The 22,943-nt window shown below is 44.3% G+C and overlaps 1 protein-coding gene across 1 annotated transcript in view; it reads right to left on the bottom strand.

Moving 5' to 3' along the window:
* The window catches only part of RET (ret proto-oncogene), a 209,657-nt gene that overhangs the window by 70,972 nt on the left and 115,742 nt on the right, over positions 1 to 22,943 (bottom strand). The window contains exons 9-12 of the mRNA XM_060242607.1: positions 21,483 to 21,741; positions 20,186 to 20,311; positions 16,451 to 16,561; positions 4,042 to 4,155 (exon numbers count right to left, since the gene is read on the bottom strand). Of these exons, the coding sequence (XP_060098590.1) occupies positions 4,042 to 4,155; positions 16,451 to 16,561; positions 20,186 to 20,311; positions 21,483 to 21,741 (610 nt within the window). The remainder of the gene's footprint in view (positions 1 to 4,041; positions 4,156 to 16,450; positions 16,562 to 20,185; positions 20,312 to 21,482; positions 21,742 to 22,943) is intronic.

The following is a 22,943-nucleotide window of genomic DNA, read 5'->3' as shown; positions in this document are numbered from 1 at the left end:
CCAGGGAGGTGTGGCCTAATATGCAAAGGAGCTCCTGCTACAAAAAAAAGCCCTGGTTATGACTATACTTATAACCAGGGGTGGAATTCTAGCAGGAACTCCGTTGCATAAGAACATAAGAGAAGCCATGTTGGATCAGGCCAACGGCCCATCCAGTCCAACACTCTGTGTCACACAGTGGCAAAAAATTTTATATATACACACACACTGTGGCTAATAGCCACTGATGGACCTGTGCTCCATATTTTCATCTAAACCCCTCTTGAAGGTGGCTATACTTGTGGCCTCCACCACCTCCTGCGGCAGTGAATTCCACATGTTAATCACCCTTTGGGTGAAGAAGTACTTCCTTTTATCCGTTTTAACCTGTCTGCTCAGCAATTTCATCGAATGCCCACGAATGCCTAATGCATATTAGGCCAGACACCCCTGATGTGCCCAATCCTCCCAGAGCTTATAATGCTCTTTTTTGAAAGCTCTGGGAGGATTGGCTACATCAGGGGTGTGTGGCCTAATATGCAAAGCAGCTCCTGCTAGAATCCCACCACTGCTTATATCAATTTTCCAGCATATTTAGAGCCACTGTCCAGCTAAGTAGGGTTGGCCCTGTTAGTACTCCGAAGGGAGTCCACCAATGAAATCCAGAGTCACTGCGTAGAGGCAGGCAATGGCAAACCACCTCTGTTCATCTGTCTTAAGCTGGATGGCCCGGGCTAACCCAGTCTCTGCAGAGCTCAGAAGTTCAGCAGACCCTGGCTAGTATTTGGATGGGAGACCTCCATGCAACACCAGGGTTGCTACGCAGAGGCTCTCTCTCTCGGCTTGGCTTCGCGAACGAAGATTTAAGAAGGGTGCAATAGTCCACGTCTGCTGCAGGCTCGCTGGTGGCTGACAAGACCAATGCGGGACAGGCAGGTCCGGCCACAGTGGCTGCAGGGAAAAGTCTGATTTAGGGTTGGTGCTGTAGCAGTGCGATTCTTCCTCAATCTCCTTTTGTCCTCAAGACCAGCTGTGCGTGCGTTCTCAAAGGAAGAGACAGCCTGGTGGATGGTGTGCCTCCATGCTTTGCGATCTGAGGCTAGGTCAGACCACTGGTGATGGTTGATGCGACAGGTGCCAAGGGATTTCTTCAAGGAGTCCTTGTACCTCTTCTTTGGTGCCCCTCTATTTCGATGGCCGGTGGAGAGTTCGCCATACAGGGCAATCTTGGGAAGGCGGTGGTTTTCCATCCTAGAAATATGCCCTGCCCAGCGCAGCTGCGTCTTCAACAGCAGTGCCTCGATGCTGGTAACCTCCGCCCGCTTGAGAACTTCAGTGTTGGTCACAAAGTCACTCCAGTGGATGTTGAGGATGGTGCAAAGGCAGCGCTGATGAAAGCGCTCGAGGAGTCGCAGGTGATGACGGTATAAAACCCACGATTCGGAGCCGTAGATGAGGGTTGCAGAGCAGGCAACAGGAAACCACCCCTGAACGTCTCTTGCTTTGAAAATCCTACGGGGTCGTCATAAGTCAGCTGTGATTTGATGGCACTTTCAACCTCCATGTATTGCTGTAATTGATGACGCTGTTATGTCGCCGTTCTTCTCTACAGTTCTTTGCTTGTACTTGGACCCTTTTTCCATGGTTGCTTTAATCTTATTAGCAGAGACTGCAGGGCAGGAGCTGGGGATTTTCCAGTGTGGTGTAGTGGTTAAAGTGTCAGACAAGGGAAATTCAGGTGCAGATGCCCAGTCATACCATGGAAGCCTGTTGGCTGATCTTGAACCAGTCACACACTCTCAGCCTAAGTTACTTCACTGGGTTGCAGGAGAGAATTATCTAAGTTGCTTTGTGTCCCCATTGAGGTGAAAGGTAGAATATAATTAAAATATTTTTTTAAAAAACATTAATGGTTCCTTGGATCATGGATAAGTAGTTGTGATTGTGCTTTAATTGGCTTTTTAACACTTGTTTGTGCTCTCTTAAAGACAGATTTTTTTGGCCCAATTTGGGGTGTTTGTCCTTTGTAAGGCATAACAAAGTAACAATTTTTCTCCCTTTCAGGGATAAGTTTTATGAGCCTTTAGTGACATTAACCTCATATTTCAGGGATTTTAAGAGAGGCAGCTGCTTGTCTTTTCCATGTTGTGAGCTCTACATAAATGTTGGCTTCTTTCTCATGGTTTACGAGGGTGTCTAAGGATTTTCCTTCATTTGGACTGCAGTTGTTGAAATCTGAAGAACTTTTAAATTCAGTGCACGGGCTTTTCCACACACTCGACTCACTCCTGATTTCCTCGGGAGCTGATTCACAAGCATTAGAACCAGTTTGGAGAGGATTCTTACGTGTCTGCCCTCCCTCTGCATTTTCACAGCTGTGGAGTAAGCTTATTTTTTTTCTACATGTCTTCAATAATGTGCATTTTCAAGGGGGAGTGCTGTTGTCACCAGTGGTGCCATAGCACCCCTCATTTTTTAAAAAAAGAACCAAAAAATCTTGATATAATGTTGGGAGTATTGTTATGGCAGGCCTTGCAGGTTCTCTGAATCCCTAGTTTTAATTTTGAAAAAAAGGAATTCTCTATCGCCTTCCCTTGCAGAGATATAAGGAAAAAAGACATGTCCAGGGGTGGAATTCTAACAGGAGCTCCTTTGCATATTAGGTCACGCACCCCTGATGTAGCCAATCCTCCAAGAGCTTACGGGGCTTTTAGTATGGGGCCTATTGTAAGCTCCAGGAGGATTGGCTACATCAGGGGTGTGTGGCCTAATACGCAAAAGAGCTCCTGCTAGAATTCCACCCCTGCATGTCTCAAAGACAGAAAGCACTAGAGACCTACTTAAAAAAAAGAAAGAAAAGATTTAGAGAACCTGCTAAGACTATTGTTACAATGCCATATCTCTCTACTTTAGTGCCATTAAAACAAACAAACCCACTAATATTTTGGGGAGGGGAGGGAATGGTTGGACCATGACAGTCCAATCATTGAAAAGTGGGCTTGAGATGGGTGATTGTGGGCAGAACAAGGAAAACTGACAGAAACAATGAAGAAAAGTCAACTCAAAACTGGCTTCCAGAAAGCATCATAAGAGGGTCAAAGAGTCTTAAAAGCAAAACAAAGACTAAGCGAAAACCAAAGGCACAAAAACTGGTACAGAAATCAGGAGACAGACAAAAGCAGTATGGGGTCAGAACCAATGAAAAAACCCATAAAGAAAAGCCCTGAAGCTCAAGGAACTTATCACTCCTCATGCGCGCACACTTAGAATTTCCCCACTGTTAATCTGGTGACTATTGTTAATATAAAGTATAATATAAAGTTTCTGAGGTCCCTTCTTATTCAGTTTTTGAATAGGTTTCCTCTCCCTTTCCTTATTGCAGGAAAGAAAAGTCTGCAGTGACTCTCTGCTATCCTGGGTGGTGTAGTCTGTCTTTGCATTTCCTCTGTGACTGAGCACTTCCAAAACAAAACCCATATCCAAAACAAAACCCCTTAAAGACTAACTATTCCACTATGAATTTTTGTGAGACAGAGCTCACTTCTTTGGATACAATGGGAAGAAAGAAACTCATTCACCTCATTACATGATGAATACTTCCAGCTATCCTTTTTACATTAAAAATTAAAAAAAGTAAAGATAGTCCCCTGTGCAAGCACCGATTGTTTCCGACTCTGGGGTGACATCGCATCACGACGTTTTCACGGCAGACTTTTTACGGGGTGGTTTGCTATTGCCTTCCCCAGTCAGCTACACTTTCCCCCCAGCAAGCTGGGTCCTCATTTTATCGACCTCGGAAGGATGGAAGTCTGAGTCAACCTTGAGCCAGCTACCTGAACCCAGCTTCCGCTGGGATTGAACTCAGGTCGTGAGCGGAGAGCTCAAACTGCAGTACTGCAGCTTTACCGCTCCGCGCCACGGAGCTCCTCACGTTAAAAATTTAAGAACATAAACACTTTTATCAGCCCAAGATGAGAATGTTACGAAAGCACTGGAGCCTTCAGGGCTGCACTAGTAAAAAAAAACAAAAACACCCACGAGTCAAATAATCTTCAGACTCACCTTTGATATCGTCTTTCTCACAGTAACAGTTTTCATCGGGGAAGCAGTAACAAATTCCATTTCCTGCCTTGATTCCAGTAAGTCCTTTCTCATGGCCACCAACGATGTTGTTCGCTAAATGGAAGACAGATGTAAGCAAGCTCCGCTCCACAGACGGGCTCAACGGTTCATTTCAAATATGCTCTGCAGGTTTATACAGAGGAGGATTTGAAGGCCGGCTCGCGTTAAAGCGAGGCAATGAACCCCAGGTGAGAAAACTGGCAAACATCTCTGGGGTTTAGCGTTTACGGCCGTATGAGAGCTTATTCTGGGCGATCGGCAAGGTGATTACCATTTTCCGCTAGCGAGCAGTCTACCTTAAATGTTATTACACAACGATGTAAAGATGTGTGCTGGTATTCACTCTGGCGTACACATTTGCCACGAATGCATAACCAGCTGTATCATCGCTCACTTCAGGCTTCCCATAGCTACAGATGAGTAAATGCTGGCAAATTTACGAGACAGCCACATACAACTGAGTGACATTCAAAGCGTGGTGTGGGCTGTGCGGGTGGAAATGCACACATATCCAACAGTGCAGCGCTGATCTCTGGAGCTAGGCTCCTCGTTTCTGCAGCACTGAACATCGAAAAGTCACAGCTGTCGAATGACACACACAGGTTCAAAGTCAGGTGAATTAGCAAGGGAGGGACTGTGGTTCAATGGCAGAGTGTCCGCGGCATGCAAAAGGTCCCAGGTTCAATCCCTGGCCTCTCCAGTTACAAAGGCCCAGGCAGAATGTGATGGGAAAGACCTCTGCCCGAGACCCTGACAAGCCACTGACAGTCTGAGTAGACAATATTGATTTCGATGGACCAGTGGTCTGATTTAATATAAGGCATCTTCTTGGGTTCATATTGCTCAGGGCTTTTTTTGTAGAAAAAGCCCAGCAGGAACTTGTTTGCATATTAAGCCACACCCCCTGACATCACCGTTGTTTCACATAGGGCTTTTTTTGTAGAAAAAGCCCAGCAGAATTCATTTGCATATTGATGATGATGATGATGATGATGATATTGGATTTATATCCCGCCCTCCACGCCGAATCTCAGAGTGGCTCACAATCTCCTTTACCTTCCCCCACCACCCACAACAGACACCCTGTGAGGTAGATGAAGATATTGGATTTATATCCCGCCCTCCACTCCAAAGAGTCTCAGAGCGGCTCACAATCTCCTTTATCTCCCTCCCCTACAACAGACACCCTGTGAGGTAGATGAAGATACTGGATTTATATCCCGCCCTCCACTCCGAAGAGTCTCAGAGCGGCTCACAATCTCCTTTATCTCTTTCCCCCACAACAGACACCCTGTGAGGTAGATGAAGATATTGGATTTATATCCCGCCCTCCACTCTGAAGAGTCTCAGAGCGGCTCACAATCTCCTTTACCTTCCTCCCCCACAACAGACACCCTGTGAGGTGGGTGGGGCTGAAAGGACTCTCACAGCAGCTGCTCTTTCAAGGACAACCTCTGCAAGAGCTATGGCAGACCCAAGGCCATTCCAGCAGCTGCAAGCGGAGGAGTGGGGAATCAAACCCGGTTCTCCCAGATAAGAGTCTGCGCACTTAACCACTACACCAGACTGGCTGTCTTAAGCCACACCCCCTGACACCATGTCAGCCGGATCTGGGTTCCTGTGCATTCCCGCTCAAAAAAAAAGCCCCGATACTGCTCATTTTAAATCTGAGTAGTACAACACATGCATTTTTTCTTCCCTCACATTATCCTGAGTAGGAGCACTGAGGAGGGGAGGAAAATGAGCGCAAGAGAAATGCACATCTCCCCAAAGATCTTTGGAATTATCTGGGTGGAAGAAATAGGAAATCTTCAATATCCTGCCCAGAGTTACTCAGCAGAACGGTGAGATAGAAAAAATAACTAGTAAATAAAAATCAAAAAAAGGCAGGCTTATAAACAGGATGAACCAGACAGGATAGAATGTTTTATGCTAGACGCATTTAAAAAAGAAACTCATGTCTTGGATGACTAAGTTGGCCTTATAGCTATTGAATTTCCACATCTTAAAATGGCAACGTTGATATTTAACAATTTTTGCCGACTGCCTGGAGACACTTAGAGGCTAGGCACGCAAGCTCGGCATGCAACTGAATTCTATTACCCTCGAGTCTAACTCATCAGGCAGGATATGGCATTATTTAATATAACTATGCATTTACTTCCAGAAATAAAACTCACGTTAGCTGCCACACCAGAGCCTAATTTAATAGCAGTTACCAAGAAATTCACTCCTGTCAGGATACAAACTGTATTATTGTATTGGTTTGCATCCACAGTAATCCCAGTTCTGCATCTGGAAAACTCAGGAATGGCTTCTGCAATTGTGGCCAGATAATCCCCCGGCGGTAGAACGAAGTTTGAGACGGATTTCCTACTAGGCTTACCTTGCTCTCAACTCTCCTCTTCTCCGCAGGGCTTCCATTGGATTTCACACTAGATGCTTTGCCTTTTTCGCGTGGCAAACAGAAACCGGTTTTTAGAGGATCTCGTTTGCTGCGCGAAAGAGGCGGAGCGAGTGGCAGCCTTGAGGCAGCTTGTGCAGAATCCGACAGAAGCCCCGCGGAGAAGAGGAGAGTGAGACTGAGGTAAGGCCAGTGGGAAATCGCTCTGAGCCGAGCGGCACCTTTAAGACCAACGAAGTTGAATTCTGGGTGAATTTCCAGTGTCTGACACTGGGTATAAGATCCGAAGAAGTGTGCATGCGCAGGAAAGCTTATAAAAAGGTAAAGGTGGTCCCCCCCCCGCCCCCGCCCATACAAACACCAGTCGTTTTCAACTCTGGGGTGACGTTTTCACGGCAGATTTTTTACGGGGTGGTTTGCCATTGCCTTCCCCAGTCAACTACACTCCCCCCCCCAGCAAGCTGCGGACTCATTTTACCGATCTCGGAAGAATGGAAGGCTGAGTCAACCTTGGGCTGGCCACCTGAACCAGCTTCCACTGGGGTCGTGAGCAGAGGGCTCCGACTGCAGTACTGCAGCTTTACCACTCTGCACCACGGGGCTCTTTATACTAGAAAAGCTTATACTGAGAATTAAACTTCATTGGTCTTAAAGGTGGCACTGGACACAAACTCTGTTCCATTGCTTCAGACCAACACGGCTACCCACCTGAACCCCCTGGTGGTGGAAAGTGCCATCAAGTTGCAGCTGACCCCAGAATAGGGTTGCAAAGTCCGCTGCGGCAGCCGGCAGGTACCACAGAGCTGCCCCCCAAATTGCTAGAGCATCCCTGCACGAAACCAGAGTTTCTAGCAAATTTCTAGAAAGTCCCCGTGCGACATGCCCAGTGTGATATGTCACTTCTGGGCACTGCAAATGCCACACAGCGATGGGACTCTTTGGGGGTGTGGATCCCCCCAGCAGCCTTCTCCCTGCCGGTGGATTGGGGCCTGCCGAACTGGGGGATCCTTCACCCCCGGTGGGAACTTGGAGCCCTACCCTGGGGCGGTTTTCAAGCAAGAGGGGTATAGAGGTGATTTTGCCAGCCTTTGCAGAGCAACCTTACACTTTCTTAGTGGTCTCCCATCCAAGTACTAACTAGTACTCACACTGCTTAACTTACAAGATCTGATGAGCTCAGGCTAGCTTGGGTTAACCATGTCAGGGCCAAATAATCCCTCCCAACATAAGGACATTCCAGGAATAAAAACTTTCACTCACCTAATGGAGTTCTGGGGCCTGCGGCCAATGTGATTATATTTTTAAAACTGTTTGCTTAACTAAGTTATGTAAATAAACAACTAAATATATATAAGCATCCGGGGTCATTTCATAGAAAAAAGAGGTGCCGGAGCTTATTAGCACAACTCATTTGCATAGGCCACACACCCTTGACATCACCGGAAGGAGGACTAAATTGTATCAGCTCAGCATCTACCTTAAAAGGCTTACTGAATTAGAATTGTCATAATAAAACCTTACTCCAAGGGCTTTTTTTTGTAGCAGGAACTCCTTTGCATATTAGGCCACACCCCTGATGTAGCCCTGCACTAAGAGCCCTGGAAGCTCTCGGAGGATTGGCTACATAAAGGGGGTGTGGTCTAATATGCAAAGGATCTTGGAAGCTAAGTGGGCTGGTTAGTACTTGGATGGGAGACAACCCAGAAGTCAAGGGTTCCTGACAGGTCCATAGCACCCCAGGGAGCCCAGCCTCCTTGTGGATTTTATGGGACCCCTCCCCAAGCCTCGGCTCCCCATTCCCCCTTGGAACCCCTCACCCCGATCGCCTCAGCGCATGAAGCAGGTAGAGGCACTGGCAAGCTCTCCCCTGAAGCACTCTGAGCAGAGTTGATGAGCAGATTCCAAAAGCTGGGTGGGTAGGTGGGCAGCCAGCCCCAACCCCTGCTCTCAGCAGTCCTTAGTCCAGCCATGAAGAGCTGGGGGCTCATTGTGCTGCCTTGTTTTCCACTGCCATGGGCCAGAATGGTAAATTCTTGGTGGGAGGAGAGGCCCCTAGATTGCACAGGTTGCAAGGGCAGCTAGAGTCCTTTCAGGGTGGGGAGGGAGGGAATAGAGCAGCCAGGACATGTCTCCTCTAGCCAGAATGTACAAGCCGTGCACATTCCCTGCTGCTCCCGGTTGGGGAAGGGCACAGGAAAGCAGGGAAATGGGGAGGGAGCGTAGAAGGGGAATCGGAGCTTACATGCAATTTAAATCACACTGGAGGGGGGGAGAGAGAGGGGTGGCCCCCAGCTTCTCCAGCTTCTTGCTCTCACCCCCATGCCCCCTTCCTACGGCCCCCCTCTGGCCCCCTCCTTCTTTGACTCTTCGCTACGGGACTGGTTCCTGAGCAGAGGCAGGCAACGGCAAGTCACCTTGGAACATCTCTCGCCTTGAAAACCTCGATGGGGTTGCCACAGGCTGGCTGTAACTTGATGGCACTTCCCACCACCAAAACTCAAGGCCTGCCCAGCTCCCAGAACCTTTCAATATCACCCTCTCCTAGCAATCGTGGAGCTTCTGCACAACTCCATCTGGGCTGTCTTTAACATCTAGGACTTGGACCAAGAGAAGATGTAAATTAAAAGAAGGTGTCAACAATTTCGGTTTGGAAGTGGTCGCTTCCATTCAACTGTTTTTGCAGGTGTGCCACAAAAAGCCACCTAAACGCTCCAGACATCTGTGTGCAACTCCACTTTGCATTCCCAGCCAAAGAAAACCTTCTCACCTTAGTCAATCCCAGATGCTTCTGAGCCTCATAAACCAGACAAATTCCTATTCTGTGAGGGAGATTCCTCTATCTCTCTCTATTGGTGTCTTCTGCTGCTATAACAGTTTTTAGCCCTCCTCCTGGGTTCTGGTATTGCTTATGTGTTTTTATTGAATTATTATTTTTTAAATAGTATGTTTTAATGTTTCTATGTGTACTGCCTTGGGGACCTAGTTCAGGTGAAAAGTTGGCATAAAAATACAACAACAATACTAATAACCAGGGTGTTTTGTAGCAGGAACTCCTTTGCATATTAGGCCCCATCCCCTGACGTAGCCAATCCTCCTGGAGCTTACAGTAGGCCCTGTACGAAGAGCCCTGTAAGGAATTCTAGCAGGACCTCCTTTGCCTATTAGGCCCCACCCCCTGATGTAGCCAATCCTCCTGGAGCTTACAGTAGGCCCTGTACGATGAGCCTTGTAAACTCTTGGAGGATTGGCTATATCAGGGGGTTTGTGGCCTAATATGCAAAGGAGTTCCACAACAACAATGGTAATATTCTGGGTCAAATAAGGGGGACTTTTGGAGACATCACTGAAGCAAATGAACGATACACCAACATGGCAATCTTTATTTATTTGTTCTCAAGCAATTTAATATTATGATTTGTAGTCCATCACCTGCAATCACTCGAACCATTTCTATAATTTCATACCAAAATATCTATTTAATTCTCTAATATCTGAGGACCCACGCAAGGAGCTGAAAGCAAATCTACATCTCTTACCCTGAATGCAAAAGATTTTAAAAACAGGAAAACTATATTTCTGATGGGTGAGGCACTAGTCTAAAGTAAATCATTCCCTTTTGGATTCTAAATTGATTTGCATTTCTGGAAATCTATTTTTCGCCTAGAAGCAGAAAAGCAAAACTGATTAATTTATGTATATATTGATTGATATATATTAGCTGCCCTTTTTACCTTGGGGGAACTCAAGGCAGCTCACAATGTAAATAAAACAACAATTATTTTAAAAAAATACACAGAAGACTGTAATTTAAAGTTGCAATTAGGACTACCACAAAAAAAACCCCTAAATTTGTCACATGAAACTTTCAACCTCTTAAAGATCAAGGTGCACCTCCATGACGAGATTGGTGTGTCATTGTGGGACTGCCACCAAAAAGGCCCTCTCTTGTGTACCCATCAGACAAATTTCTCAATGAGAAAGTCAGGACCTCCCCGTGATCATATTTCTTGGGCAGGAGCATATGGGAGAAGACAGTCCTTCAAATAACCTGGTCTCAACCCATGTAGAGAGTTAAACAACATTACACAAAAATTACACAAAAATTTGATGAACTGACCTATGATCAAGTATTGTTAATGGGAGACTTTAATGGAACAGTTAAGAACTCACTGGATAGATCGGGAGGAAAAAAAAATGATGGGAAAGAAGGGAAATTGCCAGTCTTTCTTTGAACTGATTAAACAAGAAAATTTAGAAGATATATGGAGGAAATTTAATCCTGAAGTGCGGGACTATACCTTTTTTCCAGCAAGACACAAAAGTTTTTCTAGAATTGACATGCTGTGGGGAACTAAAGACTTAAGTCTTATATCAAAGAAGATAGAGATTTTACCTAAAATTGGGGCTGATCATAACCCAATAATGTGGATTACAAAATTGTCCAAGAAATTGGGAAGATGGAGACTGCATGAAGATTTGCTATAGAATAAAGAAACAGTGACATATCTAGAAAAAGAAACTAAAGCTTTTTTCCAAGTGAATGATAAAGAGGATATTGATTTTCAGACGGTCTGGGATGCTTATAAAGCAGTAATGAGAGGACTGTTGATTACTTTGAATAATAAAGACAAGAGAAGAAAAGAAAAACAGTTGTTGGACATTCAAAATGAAATAAAAAAGAAAGAAGGGGAGCTTAGAAAAAGACCAGGGAAAAAGAAAATTTTAAAGGAAATTATAATACTACAAACTCAATTGAGACATTTGTTGAATAAAGAAGTGGAATAGAGTTTGAAAAGACTTCAGCAAAAATCATTTGAGGGAGCAAATAAACCGGGAAAGTATTTGGCTTGGCAACTGAAGAAAAAGAGAGAAAATAGAATTATTAGCAGAACTGTGGTAGATAAGAATATAAGAACATAAGAGAAGCCATGTTAGATCAGGCCAATGGCCCATCCAGTCCAACATTCTGTGTCACACAGCGGCCAAATATATATATATATACACACACACACACACACACACACACACACACACACACTGTGGCTAATAGCCACTGATGGACCTCTGCTCCATATTTTTATCTAACCCCTTCTTGAAGGTGGCTATGCTTGTGGACGCCACCACCTCCTGTGGCAGTGAATTCCACATGTTAATCACCCTTTGGGTGAAGAAGTACTTCCTTTTATCCGTTTTAACCTGTCTGCTCAGCAATTTCATCGAATGCCCACGAGTTCTTGTATTGTGAGAAAGGGAGAAAAGTACTTCTTTCTCTACTTTCTCCATCCCATGCATTATCTTGTAAACTTCTATCATGTCACCCCTCAGTCGACGTTTCTCCAAGCTAAAGAGCCCTAAGCGTTTCAACCTTTCTTCATAGGGAAGGTGTTCCAGCCCTTTAATCATTTTAGTTGCCCTTTTCTGAACTTTCTCCAATGCTATAATATCCTTTTTGAGGTGCGGCGACCAGAACTGCACACAGTACTCCAAATGAGACCGCACCATCGATTTATACAGAGGCATTATGATACTGGCTGATTTGTTTTCAATTCCCTTCCTAATAATTCCCAGCATGGCGTTGGCCTTTTTTATTGCAAACGCACACTGTCTTGACATTTTCAGTGAATTATCTACCATGACCCCAAGATCTCTCTCTTGGTCTGTCTCTGCCAGTTCACACCCCATCAACTGGTATTTGTAGCTGGGATTCTTGGCCCCAATGTGCATTACTTTGCACTTGGCCACATTGAACCGCATCTGCCACGTTGACGCCCACTCACCCAGCCTCAACAGATCCCTTTGGAGTTCCTCACAATCCTCTCTGGTTCTCACCACCCTGAACAATTTAGTGTCATCCGCAAATTTGGCCACTTCACTGCTCACTCCCAACTCTAAATCATTTATGAACAAGTTAAAGAGGATGGGACCCAGTACCGAGCCCTGCGGCACCCCACTGCTTACCGTCCTCCACTGCGAAGACTGCCCATTTATACTCACTCTCTGCTTCCTATTACTCAGCCAGTTTTTGATCCACAAGAGGACCTGTCCTTTTACTCCATGACTCTCAAGCTTTCTAAGGAGCCTTTGATGAGGAACTTTATCAAAAGCTTTCTGGAAGTCAAGGTAAACAACATCTATCGGGTCTCCTTTGTCCACATGTTTGTTCACCCCCTCAAAGAAATGTAACAGGTTAGTGAGGCAAGATCTTCCCTTGCAGAACCCATGCTGAGTCTTCCTCAATAACCCGTGTTCATCAATGTGCCTACTCATTCTGTCCTTGATAATGGTTTCTACCAACTTTCCCGGTATTGAAGTCAGACTGACTGGCCTGTAATTTCCCGGATCTCCTCTGGAACCCTTTTTAAAGATGGGGGTGACATTTGCTACCTTCCAGTCCTCAGGAACGGAGGCAGATTTCAATGAAAGATTACAGATTTTTGCTAGAAGATCCACAAGTTCAACTTTGAGTTCTTTCAGAATTCTCGGATGTATGCCATCCGGACCCGGTGACTTATTAGTTTTTAATTTGTCTATTAGTTGTAGGACCTCCTCTTTTGTCACCTCAATCTGACTCAGGTCTTTCAACACCCCTTCCAATATTAGTGGTTCTGGGGCGGGCAAACACTTCTCATCTTCCACGGTGAAGACGGAGGCAAAAAATGCATTCAGCTTCTCAGCCATTTCCCCATCCTCCTTCAGTAATCCTTTTACCCCTTGGTCATCCAAGGGCCCCACTGCTTCCCTGGCTGGTTTCCTACTTCTAATATATTTGAAGATGGAAGGGAAGTGGTTACTCAAGAGGGAATAAAAAGAGAATTTTTCAAGTACTATGCCAAACTGTTTAAAGGTGTTAAAATAAAGAAAGAGAAGATACAATAGAACCCCTAACTAAAAATATGAGAAAAGTTTTGAATGATCCAATTGAAAAGGTAGAAATTGAAGCAGCAATCAACGCAATGGAAAATGGAAAAGCTCTTGGGCCAGATGGATATACAGTTAAATATTTTAAAATTTTTAAGGACGAATTAATACCAAAATTGCAGAATATAATAAGAATAAAAGGGAAAGTACCAAATACATGGAAAGAAGCTGTCATTTTGTTGATACCTAAAGAAGATAGAGATGCCACGAATGTAAAAAATTACAGACCAATTTCGTTATTAAATAATGACTATAAAATATTTACAAGAATCTTGGCAGAACGGCTTAAACAACATTTGATAAATTTTATAAAGGAAGATCAAGCAGGGTTTCTTCCCAAAAGACAAATAAGAGACAATATTAGGACTGTTGTAAATATTGTAGAATATTATGAAAGACATCCAGAAAAAGAAGTAGCATTATTCTTTGCAGATGCAGAGAAAGCATTTGACAATTTAAGCTGGGACTTTATGTTCGCGGTAATGGAAAAAATGGAGCTGGGAGAAAGTTTTATAAGAATGATAAAAGCAATATACTCCGAACAAAGGGCAAGGTTGTGTGTTAATGCAGATCTTACAAAAGAAATGAAAATTAGCAAAGGTACTAGACAAGGTTGTCCGCTTTCACCACTGTTGTTCATAATGACTCTTGAAATTTTATTGATGCAGATTCAAGAAGAAAAAGATATACAAGGTTTACGAATAAAAGGATGTACTTACAAATACAGTGCATTTGCTGATGATATAATGTTTATAAATAAATATCCCATACAAGTTACACCTTTGCTGTTAACTAAAATACAAGAATATGGGGGGTTGGCGGGACTTTCTATAAATAGAGAAAAATCTAAAATTCTGTGTAAAAATATGCAGATGAATAGACAACAAGAATTACAGAAACTAACGGGTTGTGAAGTTACCTCCAAGGTAAAGTATCTAGGGGTGGAGATAACAATGAAAAATATTGATCTGTTTAAAAATAATTATGAGAAGTTATGGCATAAAATGGATGAAGATATGCTAAAATGGAATAAGCTTAATTTGTCCACCCAGGCGAGGTCGAGACCAACATGAAGATGGTGGCCCTCCAACACCAGCAGCAGCAGGGGGGCAAAACCACGCGAGAGTCCAGACCAAGCGCCAAGCCCGAGCCAAAGAAGGCTCCGGGGGGTGGGGGGCCGGCTGGGCAGAATAGCTGCAATTAAAATGAATATTCTACCAAGGATAATGTATTTGTTTCAAACTATTCCTATTGTGAAGGATGCTAAACAATTTGATAAATGGCGTAGGAAAATTTCAGAATTTGTGTGGGCTGGGAAGAAGCCAAGGATTAAAATGAAAATTCTGTCAGATGCAAAAGAGAGAGGCGGATTTCAACTACCAGATTTAAAATTATATCATGAAGCAGTTTGCTTAGTGTGGATGAAAGAATGGATAACGCTGTTAAATAAAAAACTTTTAGTGTTGGAAGGTCACGGAAATAAATTTGGCTGGCACGCATATTTGTATTATGGAAAAAAGAGGATGGATGGTCTTTTCTCTCATCATTATATAAGAAGCAATTTATTAAATACATGGATAAAATACAAGAAATATGGAGATGAGAGAAGACCCTTATGGATAGTGCCAGCTGAAGTAATAAAGATAACGGCTGAGATAGGTGAAGAAAAGTGGTTGTCATATAATCAATTGTTAAAAATACAAAGTGGAAAAACAGAACTGAAAACTGCTGAAGAATTGAGTCACAAATATGATTGGTTTCAAATGCAACAAATAAAGAGCTTGGTAGAGAATGACATTAAAACTGAAGGAATAAGGAAAGAGCAAACAGAAATGGAAAAAGTTCTGCTTGGAGACAATGATAAACTAATTTCAAAAGTATACAAATTACTTTTACAATGGTCTACAGAAGATGAAGTAGTGAAATCTCAAATGATTAAATGGGCAATTAATGTAAATAAAGAAATAAAGATGGAATCTTGGGAATATCTGTGGAAGAACTCTATGAAACTCGCAACATGTCAAAGTATTAAAGAAAATTGTTTTAAGATGATGTATAGATGGTATATAACTCCTAAAAAATTGGCAAAGATGAATAATAAGATGCCAGACAGATGTTGGAAATGTAAAACACATGAAGGTTCTTTCTACCATATGTGGTGGACTTGTGAAAGAGCTAAAATGTTTTGGCAGATGATTCAGCAAGAGATTTCTAAGATCTTGGGATATGAGTTTAACAAAGATGCAGAGACTTTTCTGTTGGGACTACAAATTGAAACATTTCCAAAAGAAGACAGAACTTTAATCTGGTACTTGCTCTCAGCCGCTAGGACATTGTATGCGCAGTTGTGGAAGCAAGAAAAAATACCAGAGAAATGGGATTGGATTATAAAAGTTATGACATGGAGTGAAATGGACAAATTAACAAGAATATTAAGAGACTATGATTTAGAAGTTTTTAAGATGGAGTGGAAGAAGTTCAGAAGATACGTAGAAAAAGAGTGGAAAATAAAAGGACACTGGACAATTTTTGATAATGATTAAGTTTTAAAAGAAGAATATAACTTTTGGGGTTTTTTAATAGTTAAGGGTACCTTTAATATTTGTTTTTTTAAGTAAATAAAACTGGCGGGGGTCAAATAACAGGGGGAGGGGTGGGAGAAAAGTAAGATATGGAGTAGATAAATTTTTCTTTTTAAGTTATAAGATAATGATATAGATTTGCTACCATATGTTACTAATAAAATTGATTATACCGAGAGTTAAATGACAAAACCAGTACCTTGAATCGGGCTCAGGAGAGGATCAGTAGCCAGGGTAATTTCTGTATTATGGGGGTCACCTACTCCTGATAGCTGCCCCTGACCAGTTGTCTAGCCATAGCATTCTGAACACTCTTCAAGGGCAGCCCCAAGTAAAGCACATTGCAGTAGTCTAGTCTAGATGTAACTAAGGTATGGATCACTGTAGTTAGATCTAACTGAACAATGGATGGACAAATGGATGTAGAAAGGACTGGTTTACATACTTGTACAATCTTGGGGGCATATCCTTGAATTCTTCGTCTCAACTGCATCACATTTCCCATCCGGACAGGTAATAATGCTAGGACTGCAAGTAGAATAGTTTGGAGTAATTCCTAGAAAAATAATAATAAAAACAAGCAAAAGAAAGATCATTCCACATCACTTTTAGCATCTCCAGAAGCTCTACAGTGCAGTATAAACAACACCCCAAGATCTTAAATTAGCATGCAAAACAGTACCAAAAGAACTGATTGCAAATACTGATGTTTTATCAGCTTGCAAAGTTTTCTGTAGCTGAAAACTCTTTTGGATAACTGTGTCAGTCTGTAGCAGCAAAACACTATCCTGTGTTAGTCTTTAAGATGCCGCTGATTTCCTGTTCTCTTTTGGATATATCAATCTAGTACCGCCATAGGACGAGATCTATAAATAGTACAAGATAAGGATGGGATTATTGATTGACAAGTCATGTTTGGATGGTGGCTCTAAACTCAATGATGTTTAACCCCAAGGAAAGACAAAGGAAAACTACCTCCCCTGTTATGTATCTGCTGTGTCATGTATTGCACTTCACTGGGTTATGGTTGCCTGAGCTTGAGACAGGCACTCCTTGAAAACCAGGATCCTGAAGCCTGGAAGAACTGGCCAATCAGGATGCTAGGCATGTAACAATTTGTCACAAAGAGATGCAAATGAAGGATTCTGGAGTGAGCCAATAGGAGTAACTTTTGCCTGCTAGGGGGGCATGATTAACCATGGCTAGAGTGTACATAATGAGTGAAGTGCCTGTGCTGTTTGTGACTGTTTCTTCTTGCAAAGAAGTGTTCTTGTTTGATTCAGAGCTGGCCAAACACATTTTATTTCATCCCCTTTGTTTGCATCAGGGTAGTGATCCTACCATTGGTAGGAAGGCCTGATAATTGCACTCCAGTCTCTTGAGATGCTGTGCTTTTTGGCTCCTCTTTGTGCTTGCTCCTCCCTGCCCTTTTTCTGTCTGCAGCTTTGTGTGCGTACGTGTGTAAATGGGGCTTTTTTGTAGCAGGAACTCCTTTGCATATTAGGCCACGCACCCCTGATGTAGCCAATCCTCCTGGAGCTTCCAGTAGGCCCTGTAAGAAGAGACCTGTGAGCTCTTGGACGATTGGCTACATGGGGGATGTGTGGCCTAATATGCAAAGGAGCTCCTGCTACAAAAAAAGCCCTGCGTATAAACGTACCACAAACAGAATGAGACACTTTCATCAGATGCATATAGTGAACTATGTATTTGTGTGTGTCAAAAGCCGTCAAGTTGCTTCCAATGAATTAATTACTTCCAAACATCCCATCATTAACAACCTCGCTCAGATCTTGCAAGCTGAGAGTCATGGCTTTCATGACTGAGTCAATCCAACTCACATTGGGTCATCTTCTCTTCCTGCCACCTCAACTTTTCCTAGTCTTACTGTCTTTTTCAGTGATTCTCATCTTCTCACAATGTGACCAAAGTACAATATAGCCTCCATCTGGTTATCTTAGCTTCTAGGGACAGCTCTGGCTTGATTTGATATAGAACCCACTTCTTTGTATCCACAAAACTCTGCTCAAGGCTTCCCAACCCCCCCGCCCTGGCGGGGGACCCCCGAATTTGAAGCCTCCTCCCCCGCTCTCCAGAAATCCCGAAGCAGGGGTGAAATGGCGCCATTTTGGTGCCACTCGCTCCTGGGGCATTTGGAGGCGGGGTGGCCTTTTGCAAATTGCAATGGCAAAAAAAAAGTGCAAAGAACAACCCGCCCCCGCCTGGCGCCTTTTTTGCAAAGCCTCGAGCCTTTCAGTTTCCTTTCCTTCCTGTCCCCGCTCTGCGATACCTCTCCCCACCTTTAGAAAGAACTACAACTCCCAGCATGCCTAGCGCGGCAGAACTTTCCGGCCTTGTAGTTCTCTGGGCCGCTCGACTCCCATTGGCTTGCGGGGCTGAGCTCCGGACGGGGAGCTACGCTTCCCGCCATGCCCTGCGGCGGGACCCGGGCTTCTGTGAGTCCTCTTCGTTCCCGCACGGGGAACAGCTGATGGAGAAGCGGACAATGGCTGCAGGCGGCGGGGCGGCTGATGCGGGGCGGGGGGGCGAAGGCGAGCGAGCTGGGAGGAGACGACAGGTAAGAGAGACCCCCCCCCGTCCAGTAGGGAAGGGGCAGTGGGGCTGGATCTCGCCCCCTGGTTGCAAAAAGGGAGAGAGAGAGGGAGGCGTGGGAATGCACTTGGCTAGCAATGCCAGAGGGCGAACCGGGATCATGCATGTTGCTGCGCTTCTCCCGTGCCCCAGAGGGCGACGCGTGCAAAAAAGCACGTCGGAAGAGTTCAGGGTCTCGAACGGCCTGCTCAAAGCCAGTCCACGAAGCGTTTCGCGGGTAGACTGCTCCTGAGTGTGGAGGTGCTACCGCTGATTGGGTTGCCAATCCCCAGGTGTTTAATTATGCTTGTCATAGCCCTGATCTTGGCTCCACCCCTAATGTCTCCTGGCCCCACCCCCAAAGTCTCCAGATATTTCTTGAATTGGACTTGGCAACCCTACTCTCATCTGACCCCACGTTTCAAATCAATCAGCTTTCTTCCTGGCAGTTTTCGTCATTCTACAATTTTCACATCCATACATAGTATTAAGGAATACTATGGCATCAATTACCTTGGTCTCTAGCAATATATATATTTATTAGCGGAAAAGCAAATGGTAGAGTCTCTATGCCAACTGTGCTAGATACACAGAACAGACAAAACTAACATGAATCTTGAGGCCATATTCTACGCTATTTTAGCAAAGAAAGAGGTGATTAACAAAATTGCGGACTACCTATGGGCGGTCTGCTATCTTCCAATAAGAGGACCACAGATAGCAAATATAAAAGATCACAATAAATTGATATGTCTAAAATCCTGCTACATTAACATACCTTACTTATTTAATAATGGAAGGCAAAATCAAATATTAAGTACGTTTACAATACAACCAAATCATGCATTGTATAATTACAGTGCTAAATCCAACCAATTCTAATAAAATCCATGCTGACTGAGGAAATTGGCCATCAGTCATTTAGCACTAGGTTTATGGGCTCAGCTGTCACGGCTGACATTCATGCCGAATGCTGTATTTTTAAAATTACACTTCTCTTTATTATATCATAGATCCTATCACAGATGATAATGTCAAAGGTTATATTAGTGTTTCATTTGAGGAGTGGGTGGGCAAAGCTTTTCATTGGGAAAAGCAGGGCTTTTTTGTAACAGGAACTCTTTTGCATATTAGGCTACACCTCCCTGATGTAGCCAATCCTCCAGGAGCTTACAGGGCTCTTCTTACAGGGCTTACTGTAAGCTCCAGGAGGATTGGCTACATCAGGGAGGTGTGGCCTAATATCCAAAGGAGTTCCTGTTACAAAAAAAAAACCCTGGGGGAAAGTATATGAAAGATGACCGCAATGTAGTGGAAGACATCTTCAATTTCTCGCCAGCTACAACTGCTCAAATATTACCTTTATAAAAACACTGACACTCTAAATGGGAAATGAAGAGCAGCAAAGGCTCTTCACAAGGAATTATTTCCTTTGACAGCTTAGGAATAAAAGGGAAACACAGGAAGTCCCTTTGCCCTCCCTCTCTGGACATCAGACTCTATTGAAGGCTCTGTTGAAGGCACGTGGATGTACCGTGCACTGCAAATCTGGCTCAGAGTAGGTCATTTAGTGAAGATCTAGGCCTACCTGTCCCACTCCCCTTTCGCCACTCGCACCTCCCCTTTAACACTCCAAAGCCGCCACACTCTTCGCACTCGGATCTGGTCTTGCTTGTCGCACAAGAGTCCAAGCAGCCTTCATTGTTGATGATTACTAGGAAGAAGCAGAAGACTGTTGTCACCGTCAGACCAACCGAAAGGGAAAACTCTGTGTTTTTCTCAACCCAACCAAAACCCAACAGGGAAATTCTCTCCTTTAGTTTCAAGCTAAGAAAGACTTCCTTCAATAATACAATACCTATTGGGGTGGATCCTGCCACCCTATTCTTCCATAACACCAAGCATCATTCATTCATTCATTCATTCATTCATTCATTCATTCATTCATTCATTCATTCATTCAAATAGTTATGCCCCATCTTTCCTTCTGGTTTAAATGAAGTGTGAACAGGGGTCGTTTTGAAGAAAAACAGGTGGTGGAGCTCATCCAGGGATTGTTATGCAGCTGCACCTACTATTCAATGGGCAAGGTAGGTGGGGAGCCAGAGGGGGAACCCTCAGAAAGGTTCAGGAGCTGTGCTCCTGTGAGCTCCTGCTGAATCCAAGGCCTGAGTGTGAATCCTTTCTCCAATCCAAGGGGCCTTCCTGCAACAGAAGTGGCTCCTTGAAAGAAGGCTGGATCCACTCAATTGCCTGTGTATTCGGACTGCTTGATGTCTTGGGGGAGGGGCTTAGGTTCAGTACTAGAGCATTTGCTTGGCACGCAAAAGGCTCCAGGTTCAATCCCCGGCATCTCCAGTTAAAAAGGACCAGGCAATAGGTCGTGTGAAAGACCTATGCCTGAGACCCTGAAAAGCAGCTGCCAGTCTGAGTAGTCAATACTGACCGTGATGGACAAAGGGTAGAAGGCAATGTCATGTGAATATGCAAATAATCTGAAACATCCGATACCTAGCTGTCCGTTGCAAGAATACTGGTCTTGTGTGGGAACTAGAATTCACAGTTTTCCCAGCAGGTACTAAAATGTCAGATGATAAAAATATTCTCCCTCGCTCTAGTTACGTCAGGTTACATCACAACATGTTTCACTTGTTCATCATGTATACGGAGTGGAGAAAAAAAATACCAGCTAATGGATGACATGGAAGATACTGTTTCCAGAGTCAGGTTTTGGGTTTCAAAGATACAAAAGAGAGCAACGGAAAGGGCAGGGGTGGCCAACTGGCCCGCCACCCAGTTGCAGAGGCTTTATGACCCACTTTTGGGTCTTGACCCATTCGTTGGAAAACGCTGCAGCACAAGACGCGAGCCAGGCGATGACTTACGTTTTCCATCAACCACAATTGTAAGATAGGTGCGAGCTTCTTTCTTGCTCTGTTTGTCTACAGCTAGGACAGGATACAGGACTTCTTTGCACTCGGGTCTCTGCAGCACGGTGGAATCGTTCACGTAGAGGCGTCCGAACTTGTCTCCATTCCTCTGGGCAAGCTTCATTCCATAGCAGCTGACGTTGGGGGCCTGCAGACTGTAGGCGACGTTGATGCCCTCGAATCTCATGCAGTTGTTGACGCAGATTTTTCCTATCTAGGCTCAAAAAGAAAAGAAAAAAGGACAACAAACAAAAAACATTACCAAGGGAAAGGTCCCTGATAAGCATACCACCAGGCCTCGTTTTGGGTAGGAGCTCACAGGAGCGGAGCTCTGGAACCTCTAAATCTTATTGTGCTCTTTCTTTCTTACCCACCCCCCCTGCCCCGCCCCCCCACCCAATACTTGCTTCTGGGTTCAAAACCCCAGGTGAGAATTTTGCTGGACTCTAAGATTGGACAAGCTTTTCAATATTTTCCACCACAAAAAAAAAAAGGAAAATAACCAAAACATATAAAGCAGAGAGATGGAAATCTTCGTTATACCACTGTGGCTACATAAGAGAAAGTCATTTTAAAAGTATGAGGGGAGTAAGGTTTTCTTATGCCACTTCTAATTCAAGAAGCCTTTTAAGGTAGATGCTGAGCTGATCTAATTTAGTCCACCTTCCGGCGATGTCAGGGGTGTGTGGCATATGCAAATGAGTTGTGCTAATGAGCTCCGGCACCTCTTTTTCTACACAACGACCCTGGCGTACCACAGCCATTAACACCATGTATCAAAAGCTCTCCTGCTTTTACAACTGATTTCCAGACTTCAGGGATCAGTTCCCCAGGAGAAAATGGCTGCTTTGGAGGGCGGCCTCTATGGCATTATACGCTGCTGAGGTCCAGGGGACGGGATTCTAGCCAGGGCTCCTTTGCATATTAGGCCACACACCCCTGATGTAGCCAATCCTCCAAGAGCTTACCAAAAAGAGCCCTGTAAGCTCTTGGAGGATTGGCTACATCAGGGGAGGTGTGGCCTAATATGCAAAGGAGCTCCTGATACAAAAAAAGCCCTATTTCCCAACCCAGAGATGGCAACCCTACCCAGGCTAGCCTGATCCCATCAGTTCTCAGAAGCTAAGCAGGGTCAGCCCAGGTCAGTATTTGGATGGTAGCAGGCCTTTTTTTGTAGCAGGAGCTCCTTTGCATATTAGGCCACACCCCTCTGATGTAGCCAATCTTCCTGGAGCTTACAGGGATTTTCTTCCAGAGCCTACTGTAAGGTCCCGTAGGATTGGCTACATCAGGGGTGTGTGGCTTAATATGCAAAGGAGTTCCTGCCTTAAAAAAAGCCCTGGATGGGAGACCATCAAGGAAGTTCAGGGTTGCTACACAGAGGCAGGCAATGGCCAACCACCTCTGAACATCACT

The sequence above is a fragment of the Heteronotia binoei genome, chromosome 6 (assembly GCF_032191835.1).
Source record: "Heteronotia binoei isolate CCM8104 ecotype False Entrance Well chromosome 6, APGP_CSIRO_Hbin_v1, whole genome shotgun sequence".
Classification (NCBI taxonomy): domain Eukaryota; kingdom Metazoa; phylum Chordata; class Lepidosauria; order Squamata; family Gekkonidae; genus Heteronotia; species Heteronotia binoei.
This window is presented reverse-complemented; position numbering and strand designations above follow the sequence as displayed.